General features: G+C 46.5%; 2 protein-coding genes, 1 long non-coding RNA gene and 1 other non-coding gene across 6 annotated transcripts; 1 reads left to right on the top strand and 3 right to left on the bottom strand.

Moving 5' to 3' along the window:
- Positions 1-57: 57 nt before the first annotated feature.
- Positions 58-1,295, bottom strand: LOC125545593. Its single transcript, XR_007300101.1, has 3 exons — positions 1,158-1,295; positions 907-1,072; positions 58-194 (listed from the first exon to the last, which is right to left on the bottom strand). It is a non-coding gene; the product is annotated as an uncharacterized LOC125545593 (long non-coding RNA).
- LOC125545592 (beta-hexosaminidase 3-like) lies at positions 131-2,524 on the top strand. The gene is made up of 7 exons (XM_048709606.1): positions 131-259; positions 467-526; positions 620-653; positions 802-900; positions 977-1,036; positions 1,269-1,519; positions 2,234-2,524. The coding sequence occupies exons 1-7, from the start codon at positions 142-144 to the stop codon at positions 2,398-2,400; spliced, it is 789 nt and encodes a 262-aa protein (XP_048565563.1). The 5' UTR covers positions 131-141; the 3' UTR covers positions 2,401-2,524.
- On the bottom strand, positions 2,245-6,266 carry LOC125545590 (TPR repeat-containing protein ZIP4-like). 3 transcript variants are annotated; one of them, XR_007300100.1, is made up of 7 exons: positions 4,848-6,265; positions 4,571-4,760; positions 4,457-4,489; positions 3,758-4,378; positions 2,948-3,650; positions 2,531-2,604; positions 2,245-2,384 (listed from the first exon to the last, which is right to left on the bottom strand). XR_007300100.1 is itself a non-coding variant. In XM_048709604.1 (6 exons), the coding sequence occupies exons 1-6, from the start codon at positions 6,134-6,136 to the stop codon at positions 2,344-2,346; spliced, it is 2,877 nt and encodes a 958-aa protein (XP_048565561.1). In that variant the 5' UTR covers positions 6,137-6,266; the 3' UTR covers positions 2,251-2,343. The 3 variants fall into 3 exon arrangements, 2 of the variants coding, with proteins under 2 accessions (XP_048565561.1, XP_048565562.1); XM_048709604.1 differs by lacking the exon at positions 2,531-2,604 and having other exon boundaries at positions 2,251-2,384; positions 4,848-6,266; XM_048709605.1 differs by lacking the exons at positions 2,245-2,384; positions 2,531-2,604 and having other exon boundaries at positions 2,768-3,650; positions 4,848-6,264.
- Positions 6,267-6,726: 460 nt separating this feature from the next.
- On the bottom strand, positions 6,727-6,800 carry TRNAV-CAC. Its single transcript has one exon. It is a non-coding gene; the product is annotated as a tRNA-Val (tRNA).
- Positions 6,801-18,453: the final 11,653 nt, after the last annotated feature.

The following is an 18,453-nucleotide window of genomic DNA, read 5'->3' as shown; positions in this document are numbered from 1 at the left end:
CATATAGTCCAGAATTCCGTTATGTCTTCTGTAGCAAAAAGGCACATTTTATGCAGTGAGGGTAGAGTCCAGATACCTTATTGGAGTTCAAATGTGCAACCTAATTTATATAGTAGCAATAAGCATGACTGAAAGTTGTAGATGTTGCACTTTTTCAGGGGTGTTGGCTACCCATCATTGTGGCCATCAGATAGCTGCAGAGAACCGCTTGATGTCAGTAACAACTTTACCTTCAAAGTTATTGATGGTATTCTTTCAGGTGATGAATCATACTAGTTTTGTTGGCAACAGTGGAGTTAGGTTCTTCATTTGTTTATTCAAAAGACCATTTATCCCGAGAGTGTGTTCCAAAAGAAACCAGTGACCAATGCACATAATACATAGTGGTTACATTACCTAGATTCAGTAGCTATTGGCAAATATTAGTCGACAGTCTAAATGGATTCTTAACTCTGTTTTCTTTCAGATTTTAGCAAGGTTTTCAAATTCAAATTTGTCCACTTAGGAGGTGATGAAGTCAATACAAGTAAGTCGAAGCATTGCTTTTACAGTTGTCATAGTATTACTGAACAGTGAACCTATAGATTAACTCCATTTTATCATTTCCTTTGAATTTCAGGCTGCTGGACTGCAACACCACACATTAAGGAATGGTATATTCTTATCAACATAAGAGAACTCAAAATCGATAACTTTGCCTGATGTGCTTCCATAACCATGTTATCAATGCAAAAGCAAATCAGTCATATATTTTTGTATCAGCCAGTTAATCTAATGATCATCCTTTTTCATGGCACACAGGTTGAATAATAACCACATGAATGTGTCGGATGCATACAGATATTTTGTGTTGAGAGCCCAAAAGATAGCAATATCACATGGATACGAAGTCATTAACTGGTATACCTATTAGTTGAAAATTTCACAGGGTCGATAGAATTCTTAACCCTTAACAGACACCATTCCATGTTTGCAGGGAAGAAACGTTTAACAACTTCGGAGATAAGTTGGACCGTAAAACCGTGGTGCATAACTGGTACTTCCTCAATCATGAAAATGGCTCTGTTGGAAACTGTAGAATAATACATGCATGCACAAAGAATCAGTAATGAATCTTCAATGTACCATAGGACTTAAATGGAATTAGACTCATTTACAAGCTTGCCATTGTTCTTGACATTTATGCTCACAGTAAAGTAAGATATAGCATCTCAGACACTTGTTGCTGGTTTCAGTAACTAACAAGCCATATGCACATAAATTAACAGGCTTGGGGGGGATGTAGCACCAAAAGTGGTTGCTGCAGGGCTGAGATGCATAGTAAGCAACCAGGATAAGTGGTACCTAGATCACTTGGATGCCACATGGGAAGGATTTTACCTGAATGAACCCCTGAAAGGAATCAACAACACAGAACAGCAACGGTTGGTTATTGGTGGTGAGGTTTGCATGTGGGGAGAGCAAATCGATGCATCGGATATTGAACAAACTATTTGGCCACGTGCTGCAGCAGCTGCAGGTAAGTAATATAAATAGTTTCAGACTCATAATCTATGCATTGAAAACTCGGAGCATGCATTGTTTTATCAAAACATTATCTTAGTTAGTTATATGATATGATCAACTACATTGCATTCCTTCATGATTAAAGGGACACCATACCATGTTGCCTGATTAGACATATTCAAATCGGTTATGTTGATGCAATATAATGGTATACTTGGAATGATAGCTTCCTTTCTGTATATGCACATGCCATGGATGTCTGAATGAAAAAATTGAGCACACTCAGAAACGTGTAACATTCCTATTCCCATATAGTGCAATTGAATATATCAGCTAAGTGTGCAATGCTCAGGTCTGTTCCATGCTTATGAAGAGAAAACCCAAGCACGGCATCTATTATCAAGGGCATAAATAGTTTAGCACATTGCTGAGCAGTTAAAGATGATTGCATTCACACTTTTCCATTGGGAGGGCTGGCATCCTAATTCCTCATGAATGCTCACAACAAAAACCGTCTTGTTATACCCTATATATCGGCATCTTACTTAAGAGCATGATTTACAGCTATAGAAGCAGAACCTATATGCAATCTTGTCGATTCTGATATTACTTTCTGTACATGTCACATCGACTGTTAATATTATTAATCATTAGATGCATGAATGCAGTGCCTTCTCTATGACATATTTTGACTCACCAATATACTTTAAACTGTTTTGGCTTGAAGAGAGACTGTGGAGTCCACTTGAGCAGATTGCTGAAGACACCAGGTCAGCCACATCAAGACTGTCACGCTTCAGGTGTTTGCTGAATCAGAGAGGGGTAGCTGCTGCACCATTAGCTGGCGATGGTCGTACAGCACCATATGAACCTGGTCCCTGTGTAAGGCAATAGGATATTCATAGCAAAATTTGAAGTAGCATTCAAAGAGGATACACATCATTCACAAGTGTTAGTTCAGCATTATGAATCTGGAGTAGTTATATGGTTGTGTAGACTATAGAAGGTTTCAGGGAGTCCTTACCCTCTTTATGTATTTCTGCCCCTCTCCAATTTTCAACTAGAATAGTTTGAATGGTAATGCCATCTATAGTATAACTACAAAATGATAGGGGCATCAGGAGATTAGTTGAATTTGACAGAAAATGGTCATAAAGGTTGCCTGAACAAATCCAGTAGGTTCCCAAATTCAATGTTTATTACAAACACTCAGTCATCTCTCCTACACATCAGCATGCATTATATTCACGGACATGGTTACTATCGACAAAGAATCCAAATGCTTACTAGAGATGTAAATCAGACAATACTTGGCCTGTCATATGCAACCACTCAAGTACATAACTCAATGATCTATTTATCTCTTGGTTGTGAACTGCCCCGTTCAGGAGCATTTATCTATACTATACTAGGACAGGCTGAGACATGCTACCAGACATACTTGTGCTTGGTGCCCCCTCTTGCTGACTACATTCATCAGGGTTTTTCCCGAGCAAAGCATGTTCACCAGCTTCACTATGAAACAATTTCTGGAAGTACTCAAGGCATTGCTCCATGTCTGCTGTATACTGCTTCATGCTCTCAACATGCCGAGAGAGATCTAATCCCATCTTCATCCATTTTATACCAACTGAAGCTTGATTAAGCCGCCTAGCCAAATATGACTTGTTCCAAGCAGTCACTGCAAGCCACTGCCCTTCCTCACATGGATATTCACCATCTCTCAGTCCAACCAAGATCTGGTAGGCTTGTCGATATACATCATACACTGCATCACTCTTGCTACCACTTAAGTCTTGCAAGCCAGCAAGGCAGGCTAGGTTCCTGAGGGCAGCACTGATTACCCTGTAGTTTGGGGAGTGAGAAGCAAGGGCGGTCTTGATGCTAGCCTTCAGGGAAAATTCAGCAACCAGCAGGTTTGGTGGGGTGCCTTCAGAAGCAGTTTTTCCAAGTTTGAGAAGATGGGACGGCGTGCATGCTTTAGAGGAAGCGAAATTCTTGACTAGCTGGAGCTGCTGAGGATGTGCGCTGGTGTCCATCCTGTCAAGGAGTTGGTAGGAGTAGAAGGTATGAAGAAACAGAAAGTCATTGGCCTCAGCCTGATCAGAGGCAACTGAACCCGAGGGCCAGATTGAAGGTAATAGCTGCACATTAATAGAACTGAATCAGAATAATAGTAGAGAAAACTGAACCACTTTAGAACATACACAAGGGGTAGTAAATTTTGGTATTTGTCAAACCCCATGTTTACCTTGCCAGCTCTGCTGAGCATGTCAACACCTTTTTTAACATCACAATCCGACAAGGGAGAATTGTTTAGCTCCTCAGCTTCAAGCATGGAAGTGACACTCATGATTAACGCTTTGCAAAGTGTGGGGCGATTTCCATCACCCTCATCATTACTTGCAGCACCAAAGAACTCTGCTGCAAGCTCAAAGAACTCAGCACTAAGATCATACTTCTGCTCCTTTGCCACCTTTCTACCCATATTCCAGCTATTGCTGGCAAACCAGTTCAGTTCACGCGCCCCACCAGGTCCATTGCCAAAGAAGCCTTCCGCGCCAAGGTCAGACATCCGTAGCTTGGCACGTCTCGAGTACTTCAGGATCTCATCCTCAGTACCTTGCTCACGACGGAGGAGCTCAATAAGAGTGCGGAGGACAGTAACCTCACGCTCTGGCATAGGCTTTCCGGCAGAATAGAGACCAAGAAGGAAGGTCAATGAAGCAACTGCTACCCGGACAGCCTTGCAGGCAATAGCCTCATGAGTTGTGAGCATTAGGAATGTGGGATTGAAGTCAATGCAACCCATCATGGTTTTTATCTGCTTGATAGCCTCGTCCTCGTCGTTCTTCTGAAGATGAATTTTGATCTACACAACTCTTCTGGGTTAGCAAACAATACCAGAGTTAAATGAGACCCCTGAACAATTAACATGTATATTTATTACCTTCATAAAGGCACAATGGGCATTGTGTTCCACCTACAGATACAAATTTTGAGTCAAACGTAAGAAGCAGTAGGCAAGATTATTTAATGGAGTGATGAGGAGAGGGATCAATACCTTGTCAGCCTCATTGACAAACTCATGTGCTCGATCCAGACGTTGAAGGGCTAGATAGCAAACGGCAAGGACTCGGAGGCATTGTGCTCGCCGGGCTCTGCTTCCCTCTTCACGGGATAGATAAAGCATCGATGTCTCAAACAAGTCCGCACATGTATCGTAGTTCTTTGCATTGAAATGCTCAAACCCGCTGTCCCAAATTCCAAATGTCAGCCTCAGCAAGAAATCATATGTACATAAAAATGCTGTAAAATTACTTGTGTAAGAGAGTGCAGACCAGTTCCAGAGCAGTGTATGCATTGCTCCACGGTGACTGGTGTTAGCCGGGCCATCGAACAGGGCGACCACCCTCTCATCCGACACGAGCTCACCGATCGCTCTTGCGCGCCCAGGGCTACCGATACCACCATCAACCACCGTGGTCACCACTCTCACAGCAGCAGCTGCACCTCCTGCGCGGCAACGTGCAGCAAGCGCAACGAGCACCTTGCGTGCAGCCTCAGGCCCCGCAGAGGCAAGGTACACCTCAGCTGCCCCCACGCATACATTCTCTGGTGCGTTGGCGTTGGCCATGATTCTCTCGAGCTCCCTCTCGGCCTCCGCCAAGTTCCCGGTGCCAAGCCACGCGTGCAGGGCCATGAACCCCATGCTCGGGTGCTCGTCCGCCTGCCCCACTGAAGCCCTCGAGACCTGGACACAACGCAGGACGCCCTCGTGGTCCTTGGCTTCGAGACGCTCCAGGGCAAGGTAGCGGAGGCATCGACCCTTTTGCTGCTGGAGATTTGGGGTCTTGGGACTGGCGCTGGAGGGGCAGGGGGAGGCCAGCTTCTCGAAGAGATCTAGCGCCTCGGTGATGAGGCTGGACGCTCCAACGGCGGGGTCAGAGGGTTTGGTGGATAGCGCGGCCTCGCCGACGGACAGGTAGCCCTCGGCGAGGGATCTGGTCCCCTTGGGGGAGGCGGACGCGAGGGGCTTGGAGCGACCGAGCAGCGCGACGGCGAGGGACTGATCGCCCGCGTCGGACGCGGCGCGCGCCCGCGCGAGGTTGAGGCCGAGCAGGACGTCCCGCTCCTCCTCCGCGGCGGGGGCGGAGACGAGCGGCGTGGCCTTCTCGAAGCAGGCGGTGGCGAGGTCGACGCGGCCGAGGCCGAGCCACTCCTGGCCGGCGCGGAGGAAGAAGGAGGCGGCCTTGGCGGCGGCGAGGGGGACCTCGTCGGGGCAGCCGGCGAGGAGGAGGAGCTCCGGCGCGGCCTGCCTGATCTCCGCCTCGGCGGCGCGCGCGGAGGGGCCCCGGGCCAGCGCGGCGGAGTTGGCGCGGTCGACGACGGCGTTCCAGAGGCGGGTGGCGAGCTTCCATATCTGGAGCCTGCAGGGGTCGGTGAGGGACGAGGCGGCGGAGCCGAGGTTGGTGAGCACGCGGCGGAAGTCGGCGGCGAGCTTCTCCGGGGGGGAGGGGTCGGGGGCGTCGTACCGCTCGACGTCCGCGACGACCCGCGCGAGGTCGGTGAGGTGGGCGGCGTGCGGCGGCGGGCGGTGGTACTCCGGGGAGAGCTCGGAGATCTTCATGGCGACGCGGGCTAGGGTTCCGGCGGCCGGGATCGGGCGGATTTGGGCGGGAAGCGGCGCGGCGAGGCGTGGGGATTGGGGAACGGGGAATGGGGGGAGGGTTCGGGAACGGGAGGAGGAAGGGCACGAAATTTGAATTGTTTTTTACCGTGCCGGTCCTTCCTTCCCCCGTTTGTGATAGCTCTTCTGCTTGGATCAAAAAATGTTACTGCAAAATTTACTCGGCTCACACCAATCACTGCTAGACTGTTTAACAAATGGTCTGCGAAAGCTCATTATCCATGCGATGTTGATCGCTTTACAAGTTGGCATGGGAACAGAGGCTCGGCCAGTAAATGTGATGAATTTATTTTACCACTTTTAGTTGATAAATGTGATGGAATGAACGTGATGAAGTGGATTAATTTCGAACCAAATTGACATTGATTACCTTTTAGAAATTCAAAATTTTCAAAATACAGACCTACAGATATCTCTTTTACTGTAGAAATCAGGCATTATCTGGGGGAAAGATGGAAATCAAGCATTATCGGGGGGGAAGAGAGGAGGATGAAACGTCTTAAAAATGAAAGACTGAAAAAAAAAAGATTTGTCTGAGCCCAGGTTCGAACTGGGGACCTTTAGTGTGTGAGACTAACGTGATAACCAACTACACCACCCAGACCCGCTTGACATGGGACACGCCTAAACTATGTTGTACAGACAGCTGGCATCAATTTCAACCTACGCGAGTTCCACAATCCTTAATCTTTTTCCCGAAAATACAATCTGTAACCTTGATGCCTTACGTGGATTATATTTAAAATAATATAAAAGTGGTAAAAGTCATATTGTAAGGACCATATGAAGAATGCAAGTGTCGAGCTATTCGAAATTGTGCAATGCTTTTGAAGCTTCCAACGAAAAATTATAGCCTCCTCCCTCTCATGCACTCCCTCCCACTCTCTTTTGATTTAATCTCCAGATGTTGTCATTTTCACTTCTGCGGATTCTTTTTATCTATGCTATCAGGTTCTCGACAAAGAATCAAAGCAAGTAGTAGAGGAAGACTAATCTACGTTTCCAGGTCACATGTGAATACATGAAACCAAACATGAGAACAACATTGTTGAAGTATTTTTGCTTTTCCTGATTCTTGCCATTTGACAAGGGTTCCCGGTTGTAAGTGCATTGTCTCTTAATCACTATTTTGGTGTTGATGGCAATAGGATTAGTAAGACCTAATGTTGTTTTCTAGATTATCTCATGAATCAGGACATTGGACTCTCAGTGATTGTCTACGGACATCGGTGACCCCGTATTTAAAAAGACGGTGATTTCCGAAGGCTCGGAAGTTTTTAGTTTATTTAGTCGTAGGAAAGTCGCTCTATAAAGAGGTTTTGGAGTGGAGAAATTCATATCAATCATATACATTGCCTTCCTCACTAGCTTTTGTCGAAATAATGGTAAAACCAAGGTTCAAAGTTCCTATGCCAGAAGGTCTGAGTGCCCGGAGTAACCCGAGAAGAAGCATGCACATTTCGCTAACCCCCCAAGTTCCGGGGCTCCCCCCCCCCCCCCCCCAAGTGCTTGGAGGGAGGGAAACCTCTGTGCATACTCCGGGTTGCTGGAGTCCCTTTACTACAGGTGCTCGGTCTCCTGTGGTTGGTTCACCTTTTGTGTATTCTGGATGCCTGAGCATTAATCTAGATCCATAGAGTCCTAGGGTAATGACTTTTTTTATGCTTTTGCAGGTGAAAGTGTAAAAGCCCCCTTTTCCACCTCTCAACCCAGTAGTTGCTTAAGCTAATCCACCATTTCCAAAACCCTAAAAGCTTGATATCTCCCTTTCACTCCACCCAAACACTCTGATTCTTTGAGGACTGGAAGAGGTTCACCCGATCTAAACTTCCACCAAATCAATTTGTGTTTCCCCAACTAATTGTTCACCAACACTTGTTACTGTTCGAGCTTGGGCTTCTAAGTGATAGTGGTCCCTCCAGAAGCTTCCTTGTGTGTGGTGTGCTCCGGAGTGAATATGCAAATGTGTGGTAGTCACCTTCAAGACCAATCCCGGGTAATTTGAGGCTCATCCATTGAACATGATCGAGGAGACTATCATGAGCCATTTGGTGGTGCTCTCCAGACTTGGTTCCAGCACTACTCTAACAAAGATTAGCACTTCCCAAGGAAGTGTGAACTCCGGGGTAAAATCTGCGTCCTCGACTCACTTGTGTTTAATTCTTCATGCACTTTAGTTTGCTTTGTATGCTCGTGGGCTTGTTAATTAGTTTGCTGCCCTAGGTTACATTGCTTTGAGCTTGCTTGCCACATAGGTTGTGTTTATCTAATCGTATATCCAGAGAACCTACTTTATTCATAATTTTCTTAAATTTGGTAACTAAGATTATATTTGTAGGCTCCTATTCACCCCACCCCTCTAGTGGACCGTATTGATCCTTTCGATTTGTATCATACTGCTTCTCCGGGGGGAGGAGTTAGAGGCGTCGTACTTCTCGATGCTCGCGACGACCCGTGCAAGGTCGGTGAGATGGCCGGCGTGCGGCGGTGGCGGCGGTACTCGGGGGAGAGCTCGGGCCCACAAAGAAATTGGTTGTAAATAAACTTATAACATACCCTAGAATCGGTTCTCTGTCTCTCATCCGCCGTGCCTGACCGTCGCCACAATCAGTCCCCAACGCCTCACGCAAAACCATGGTAGAGTGCCGATCTGGCTGGACCCTCGCTGTATTAGCCATCCCCGACCTCGTTGTGGCCAGTCATGGCCGGATCCTCCCCGCCTAACCGTACCCAAGCTTGTCGTGGCTCGATCTCGCCCGACGAAGTGAGGCGACGTATGAACCGACGACAGAGGGAGGAAGGTACCTGCGGTGGTGGCGGCGCCCGGCGAGAGTATATAGCAAAAACCTACCACATTACATGTTTTCGTTCCAAAAAACTACCACTTGTTTTATTTTTTTTAAACTACCATAAAAGTGGTGGGCTGTTCCAAAAAGCCCCAAGTGACTGAATGGTTATTATCATAATCTAGACTATGACATGAAGGGCCCGCTTGTCAGCTCCACGTGGCAAAAAAGTCAACACCGTTATGTAAACAATTAGTTGACTGTTAGACCGGGTGGGGCCCACATGTCATCTTCTCCTCCTCCTTCCTTTTCTTCTTTGTCCCGTCGAGAAGCTATGCCGGCCCACCCCTGCCGCCTGAGCACCACGCCGGCGAGCAGCCCCACCCCCACCGCCTCAGCACCACGTCGGCGAGCAGCCCCACCCCAGCTGTCGCTGGATCTTGGTGCTCTTCGCCGTTGCGTGATACTCGAGCCACCGCGCCTAGGAGCTCGGGTGGCCGCGAGCAGCCACGCCCTGGAGCTCGGGCCACCGCGCCCAGGAGCTCACGCCCACCCGTGCACAGGGCGCTTACCGACGCGCGCCCCCACCATCGACTGAGCGATTGATGGACCCCTCCCCCTTCCCCACTCGTGACTCGTGGCCACATGAGCCGTCGCCCGTCGCAGCTGCCAGGAAGGAGGCAGCACCCATCGTCGGGTGGAGAAGCCGGAGGCGGAGAAGAGAGGTCGCGGTCGTGCGCCTCTGCTGTCGGCTGGCCCCCCTGCACCATCTCCACCACGCGGCTGCAAGGCGGACGGCGAGCTCGTCGCACATGGATGTGATGGATGTGGTTGGCGAGCTTCTCCGACGCCCTCGACTCTAGCGAGTTCGTTGCCGGCGAGACCTGATTGGATTTCATATTTTTTGGAAAGGACCTGATTGCCTTTTTTATAAAAATTACAGGGACCGGATTGCTATCAATTTTTTTGTCGGGACATGATTGCCTTTTAGAAATATGTGGGGCCCACCTATCATAACATGTCAACGGTCAACTTAACAGTCAAATCTAACAGTCAAGCTGACGGGTGGGCCAGACATGTCATAATATTGCTTAAATCTTAACGGTTCAGTCACTTGAGTTTTTTGGAACAACCAACCAATTTTGTGATAGTTTTTTGAAAAATTAAAAAATTGGTAATTTTTTTAAACGAAAGCATGTAATATGGGGAGGTGGATTAAGAGCACTCGGCGGCGACTCTCTCCGAAATCACGGCCTGTCGTCTACCCCCTGGGGATTCGCGTCACTTTAGCCGAACTGATTTTTTTTACGTGTGAATACACGGCGAAGTTGTATAGGTTAGCAGTGCGTACATGTCTTTTGACATTTAATATAGTTGACACTTAATGGTATATTTGTGCAGCATGGTGGGGTAGTATATTAAATTGGACAGCAAAAGTCAATATTCTCAGTTAATGTCACACATTTGCATGCAAGAAAGGTTCATGTGATGTTTTTTGTCTGCATAGGTATGTCAGAGTAGTTATTAGTACTACATAATCAATATGCTGTGTTGGAGCTTAGAGGTATGGCACGACTCAATAAATAAAAACAAAACAGTTGTATGCAATGTAATTATCGTTAATTCATCTTTGTTGGCCCATGAAGATGAACGATTAAATGCGACTACGCTGCACTGATAAACCAGACAAAGTGACTAATAAAATAGTTTCTAGAGAAGGAAAAGTTTTGGAATTACTATAATTAATTTGTCTAGAATTATTATCACGAAGTTCTCGGGTTTAACTAAAATAAAAATAAGAAGACTTAATTTCATGGAATTTATTCCATGAGTTTTCAAGCAATTAGAATATTGGAATTCTCTCTTTATTTAAAATTCTAATAAAAATAAAATCCACTATTTTAATTGTCATAGGATGAGGTTCTCAATTTTATAGAAGACACATAACTTGATGTGTTTTTCGATATTACAGTTTTAAAACTGAAACAAAAACATAATCTTGCAAAGGCTATTGTCAAATGAAAAATAATATTGCAGTTTGAAAACTTGGTAGAAACTAAATATTAGATGTGTTATATGATTCAAAACGCATGGCTCAATAAAATCCGCATGCATGTAGGGCCGCTGTCAGATGTCAGTCTGCCACCCACATCTCCATACATTTATTCTTAGTCAGAGATCATTAAAAGTTTGAAAGAATACAAACCCTATACCTCTCCTAAAAGAAAACATACTCCCTCCGTCCTTTAAAGAGTGTACTTCCAACTTTGTTGGAGAGTTAAACTATTTGAAAGTTTGACTGAGTTTGTGCAAAAATAGATCAATATTTATGAAACCAAATAGGTATATGATGAAAATATATTATACCTTGAATCGAATGCTATTAATTTGACAGCATAAATATTGGTGTATTATTGTATAAATACAGTCAAACATAAAAAAGTTTGACTTTCCAAGAAAGTTGGAAGTAAACTCTTTAATGGACGAAGGGCGTACATCAATCTAAACTAAAGAATACATATTGTCTAATATAACAGCATGAATCCCTATGCTTATTTAATAAAGAGATATGAGGGTGGTGAGCCCGCAGGTGTTCCTAGGCATTTTCGGTAAGGCTAGTCATAGTGGAAGTAATTTAGTTAGAGCATGGTTAATAGCACAGCCTGCTGCTGGCTATAAGCCCCTGCCACATCATCTATAAAACATTCCCACACAATAAGCTGGCTTTTAGGTTGGCTCTAAGACTGACCCTAATAAAGACATGGACATTTAATATTTACACCTGTTGTGATCCAATACATACAACATCTTTGTGGCCATTTCAATGAGCATATATCTGCCATTCATGCCAATAGGATATACCGGATATACCAAAAGAAACTAATCAATATTCAAGCAATTTTAATAATTATGTATGCATATATTCCATTCATGCCAATAGAACATACCAAGGAAAACTAATTAATAAACAAGCAAGAAACAGGTACGCATAGCACCATGACAAAACAGTTGAACATTGCTTGAGTCTTTCCAAGGAAGCATTAACCAAACATAGAACTAAATAAGACGCTCGGCAAACAAGCCGTTAGTTTTAATCTTGACGCCGACGATCAACAAACTGATGGCGCATAACACCATGACATCGACACTTAAACATTACACCAGTCTTTTTAAGAAAACATTAACGAAACAAGAGACAATGCAAATAAGCCATTAGTTTTGATGGTAAATGGAGCAACGAATCCATCTGCATCAACATATAACCCCGGGAACCAAAGTGTGAATGATTATTAGTAGTTTAGTACACTGCTAACTTGCTTTCATTTGTAATTTTTAAGATTGATTAGACAATATTCTAATCTACTGAAATATAAGGAAGGCTTTCTTATTACTAGTTAAGTACAGTACAAAGGCCGTCAAGGAGACTAGCGTGCTGGTTAATTATAAGAAAATTAATTAATTCATTAGGGAAAATTCTAAATGTTCAGAGTTTTAGATAAGATGGATACCCTTATTTGCTTTCTGTTTCTGTCATAACCATTTTTAAATTACAACAGCTGAGCATCATATCAAATACATGTGGATTCATATCATACAGAAACGCATAGCTGCATATCATGCAAATATTTGACAGTTTGACACCAACAAAGACCATCTGCATGTTCAGAGTTTAGATAAGCAGAAAAACAAATGTATCACATAGCAGGCTAGCATTGCATGACAGTACTAACTAACCAGATATGCGTAAACAGGTGAAATGTATCAAACAGAAGGCTATCATAGCAAGACTGTACTAGTAAACAGGGGGAGAACACATACCATGCTTCTGGATTCAGATCATCAACATTCGTGTACCACAAAGGGCCTTGTGTCTGGGGGAGCCAGCATGGTGCAGAGGCCACCGCTGCCTTTGGTGGCCGTGGAGGAATCGAGGCACCTGGTCCGGGCTGGCGTGGTGGCGGGACGAGGTGTGGCGCCGACGGCGGGACGAGATGCGGCATCAATGGCGGAAGGAATTGAGGCAGCGACGGCGGGACGACCTGAGGCGTCGGCGCACGCGTCCTTTTGGATTGCTGACCCATCTCCTTGATGCGGCGCCGGCGGATGTTCTAGGGTTTGGGGTGGTGGCGATTTGGGGGAAGCTGGAGGCTTTAAAGCTTCGATTTGGCGCGCACCAAGCGATTTGGAGCGAGGGAAAGATGGATTTCGCGCGCGGAGGTGGAAGGAGAAGCGCACGAGGCAAGGGAGACGCACGGGATCAGAAGCGGCGGCACTAGCGCTCGCATCGGGCTGCAAGCAGGCGGAAGGCTCTCGTGTTCTGTGTCTTAGCCCGGCGCTTCACGAAGAGCCCGCTCCTTCTCTCTCCTTTCTTTTTTTCTCTCCAGCTCAGATTTTGCTGATGTGGACTCTGTTGCAGCCTGCTGAATAGGACTATTGTACTTGCTCTTAGTAACATAACACATCCCAAGACAAATTTGCTTATGTGGCACCTAGTTAACGAGGAGAGAGGTGTTTGGAGTAACATATTATGTTACCATCACATAGCACTTCTCAAGAAATGTTAAGTCTATAAGCTAATAAATGCAACCATATATGATACTACTTCTATAACACTTAGCACTATGAAGATAGTAACATAAACTAGTGTCATATGCATGATACTAGTCTAAGTTATTCCCCACTATGACCAGTCTAATGTGGTTGCTTTTTTGCTATATACTCCCTCCGTTTCTTTTTACTCCGCATATAAGATTTGGTCAAAGTCAAACTACACAAAGTTTGACCAAATTTATATATAAAAATATGGACATCTACAATATTAAGACTATATAGTATGAAAATACATTTCGTGGTGCATCTGATAACGTTGATTTCATATTGTCAATGTTTATATTTTTTAATATAGAGTTAGTCAAACTTTACAAAGCTTAACTTTGACCAAATCTTATATGCAGACTAAAAAGAAACGGAGGGAGTATACTCCGCCCAGCGACCATCTGGATCTGATTCGGCCCAGCAAAGTGTCAGGGAAGAGTTCCATCAGCACAACGGCATGGTGACGATCTTGATGTTCTACCGTCGCAGGGTTTCGCCTAAGCACCGCTACAATATTATCGAGGATTATGGTGGAAGGGGGCACCACACACGGCTAAGAAAATGATCACGTGGATCAACTTGTGTGTCTAGGGGTGCCCCCTGCCCCCGTATATAAAGGAGCAAGGGGAGGAGGCCGGCCGGCCCTATTGGCATGCCAAGGAGGAGTCCTCCTCCTCGTAGGAGTAGGACTCCTACTAGGAGGGGGAAAGGAAGTGGGGAGGGAGAAGGAAAGGGGGGCGCCGCCCCCCCTCTCCTAGTCCAATTCGGACCAGGGGGAGGAGGCGCGCGGCCCACCCTGGCTGCCCTTCTCTCTCTCCACTAAGGCCCATATGGCCCATTACTTCTCCTGGGGGGGTTCCGGTAACCCTCCGGTACTCCGGTTTTCTCCGAAATCACCGGGAACACTTCCGGTGTCCGAATATAGCCGTCCAATATATCAATCTTTATGTCTCAACCATTTTGAGACTCCTCGTTATGTCCGTGATCACATCCGGGACTCCAAACTAACTTCGGTACATCAAAACTCATAAACTCATAATATAACTGTCATCGAAACCTTAAGCATGCGGACCCTACGGGTTCGAGAACAATGTAGACATGACCAAGACATGTCTCCGGTCAATAACCAATAGTAGAACCTGGATGCTCATATTGGCTCCCACATATTCTACGAAGATCTTTATCGGTCAGACCGCATAACAACATACGTTGTTCCCTTTGTCATCGGTATGTTACTTGCCTGAGATTCGATCATCGGTATCTCAATACCTAGTTCAATCTTGTTACCGGCATGTCTCTTTACTCATTTCGTAATACATCATCTCGCAACTAACTCATTAGTTGCAATGCTTGCAAGGCTTATGTGATGTGCATTACCGAGAGGGCCCAGAGATACCTCTCCGACAATCGGAGTGACAAATCCTAATCTCGAAATACGCCAACCCAACATTTACCTTTGGAGACACCTGTAGAGCTCCTTTATAATCACCCAGTTACGTTGTGACGTTTGGTAGCACACAAAGTGTTCCTCCGGCAAACGGGAGTTGCATAATCTCATAGTCATAGGAACATGTATAAGTCATGAAGAAAGCAATAGCAACATACTAAACGATCGGGTGCTAAGCTAATGGAATGGGTCATGTCAATCACATCATTCTCCTAATAATGTGATCCCGTTAATCAAATGACAACACATGTCTATGGTTAGGAAACATAACCATCTTTGATTAACGAGCTAGTCAAGTAGAGGCATACTAGTGACGTTTAGTTTGTCTATGTATTCACACAAGTATTATGTTTCCGGATAATACAATTATAGCATGAATAATAAACATTTATCATGATATAAGGAAATAAAATAATAACATTATTATTGCCTCTAGGGCATATTTCTTTCAGTTCCAAGCCGGGAGGAGGTGGTCCTGGAGGCGCCGCAAGGCGACCTCCCGGACTCCAGGAGTAAAGGGGATGAAACCCCCCAGGGCTCCAAGTCCGGCTCTAGGCCGGACACCGCTCCGGAACCTTCAAAGGTTCCAGAGTCCGGCGGGGGACCTCCTTCTAAGAGGAGGAAGCCCACCGTGCCGGTGACCCCCGTCCAACCGGAGGCGCCGGACAATCTGTTGGAGGCGCTCCAAGGCGCCTCCATCGACGAGGAGCACCGCACCATTATGAGTGCGGTGGTCCAGAAGGTTCAGTCCGCTAAGAGCGGACTGACTGAAGCTTGTACTAGCCTTTTAACAGGCTTTGAGGTAAGTAAAAAATGTGTAAATAATATTACCGCATAGATAGTAGCCCCTGATGCTCTGTTTGGCGTTCGGGAAGAAAAGCCGAATAGAGGATCAAATAAAATTCGCAGGAGTCTAACAAAAAGGAGTCAATATGCGTATGCAGGCTTCTCTGCTTGCGTCCGCCGCACTGACTGCGGAAGTGGACACGCTAAAGCAGAACCTCGAGCGGTCCGAGCAAGAGCTCGGGCATGCCAAGAAGCAGCTCGAGGACAATGGAGGTAAGAAATACCTTGTTTTAAATATATATAAAAAGGTGCAATTGCAAAAAATGACAGGATTATCGTGGCTATTGTAGGGGCCACGTCTGAGGTGGCGACCCTTAAGAAAGCGTTGGTCGAGGCCGAGAAGAGGGCGGTCACGGAGCGCACCGAGCGGGAGAAGTATGAGGCCGAGGTTGGCAAGGTACGGCAAGAGCTCCAGGCTCTCATGGAAAAACATGAGAGTTTGGAGCTTGACTCAAAGACGCGAGCGTCCGAGCTCGCGGTGGCTATTGAAAATGCCAAGTCTGCCAAGGCCGAATCCCAGAAGACCCTCCAGGAGTTGGATGAGGTGAAGAAGATAGCGGCGGGTAAGGCATTCTTTATGCAAAGCAAACACATAAACGTGAGTTACTTGTTACTTACCCGAATCCGGAGCTCTCCAGGAGCGTTCGCAGATCTTCCCCGGAGTGTGTCCGATGCCGCCGCATTCTATCGAGCCGAGGAGGGCAGCTCAACAGAGAAGGTGTTCTGGTCTCAGTATGCTGAGGCCGGACACCCCGTGCCCCTAAGCGACCAGCTTAAGCAACTGGTCGAGCTCCACAAGGCGGCCTAACAGGCCATGAAGGGCCTCATAGTTCGGCTGTGGCCTGGAGGGGCTCTGCCTAGGAGCTATTTCGGGCTGGTGCGGCGGCTGGTGGAGGCATGTCCAAGGCTCGAAGTCATCAAGCGCTCCGTCTGCGTTGAAGGTGCTCGTAGGGCCCTTGCCCGTGCTAAGGTGCACTGGGGCAAGCTGGATGCTGAGAAGCTTGTGAAGGACGGGCCACCGCCGGGGAAAGAGCATCGCAAGCCCGAGAATTATTATAAGGATGTTCTGAAGGGTGCCTGCCTTGTGGCGGATGAATGTTCTAGGGATGTAATTTTTGAGTGAAACTTGCTCATTTTGTCCTGTGCGCTGAAAACTTGTTCATATGTGCTAAGCAATGCTGTTAGAATTTAAAATATTACCTTCTGTGCGGCTGTTTATTAATTCTGAGAGATGGCAAGTCGTCGGCTTCTGCCCTCGTGCCGCTAGTGCTGGGGTGTTCAGGGATAAACCTGAGCGCTCTTTTTCCCATGTTTGGGTCCTTCGAGGGAGGCGCTCAGTCCAACGAACAAGGCAATCGGACTATAATGCGTGAACACTCTCACTTAGCCATAGAATTCTATAATTTTAAATTTCGGCGAAGCCCCTGGTATTCGGAAGACCGAGTTCGGGGCGCTATCCACGCCTTGGACGGACAGAGCCGGCTCCTCGCTCTAAGCGGCATAAGTCGTTAGGGACTCAAAAAAACCTCTCAAACAGCGACCAGCTCTCGCTTCATCATGACAGTCAGTTTTAGCTTTCTCCACTGAGGTGCTCGACCCAGCTCAACTGGGGCACAATCGCAGTGGTTCTCCTAGTGCTACCTTAGCCGATATAGCGGAATGTAAGGCACCAAAACATAGGAGCCGGGCAAACCCAACTATTGACCCAAGACATGATTCGGAGCCGATGCATATAATGCTATAAGTTTGGGGTGCCGCACTTGTTAAAGTGTTCGGACTTCTCACACCATGTTGAGGGGGACTGAAGCCCCTGGCGTATTTCGGCCGTACCAAAGTGTACGGGTGCAACATGTCGTTAAGGAACATATATAAAAAGGGTAATGCAAAAATAGACAAAAGCTATGCATTGTTTATTAAAGAGGGTTGCGATCAAAGCAGAACGATACAAATAATGCGATAAGCAAAAGGTTGGACTATTTAACATGTCCGCTCCAGGGGAAAGCTGAGGAATAGTATGCGAAACAGGTATACTGCTCGTGATAGAGACCACCTGGGAGTTCCGTAATGCGGCGTGGCTTGTCTGCTTCCCTGGTTCTTGCATTGTTTGTGCGGCAATTGAACTGCCGAACAGGCCTTCCGAAGAATGGAGTCCTGAAAGTAAGAGAAATTCAAAAATCGGCAGCCCCTGGTGCGGTTTAAGCCGTGCTTCGGGCGTGCCGTGATGGTGCCCCTCCCCCTGTACCCATGGTATTTCTAGAGCGTAGTTATGTATGCGAAGTACTGGTATCGCATTTTTGCGAGGGCTGGGGTGGGGCCACATTGCTACGCCTGCTCGGGTCGTGCCAGGCGGTCTTGTTGTAGGTTACTCCGGGCGCGCTTGACGGTGTCCGGACGTTTAATGGCCGGACTGGAGAACTGTCTGGAGAGGCTGCTTTGTACCTCCGCTGCAAGGGCCGCCGTGTGCTCCTCTGTTCGGAGGGAGCGTTCGGTGTTTCCATTGACCGCAATTACTCCTCAAGGGCCTGGCATCTTGAGCTTAAGGTATGCGTAGTGCGGTACCGCATTGAACTTTGCGAATGCGG

The sequence above is a fragment of the Triticum urartu genome, chromosome 3 (genome assembly GCF_003073215.2).
Source record: "Triticum urartu cultivar G1812 chromosome 3, Tu2.1, whole genome shotgun sequence".
Classification (NCBI taxonomy): Eukaryota; Viridiplantae; Streptophyta; class Magnoliopsida; order Poales; family Poaceae; genus Triticum; species Triticum urartu.
This window is presented reverse-complemented; position numbering and strand designations above follow the sequence as displayed.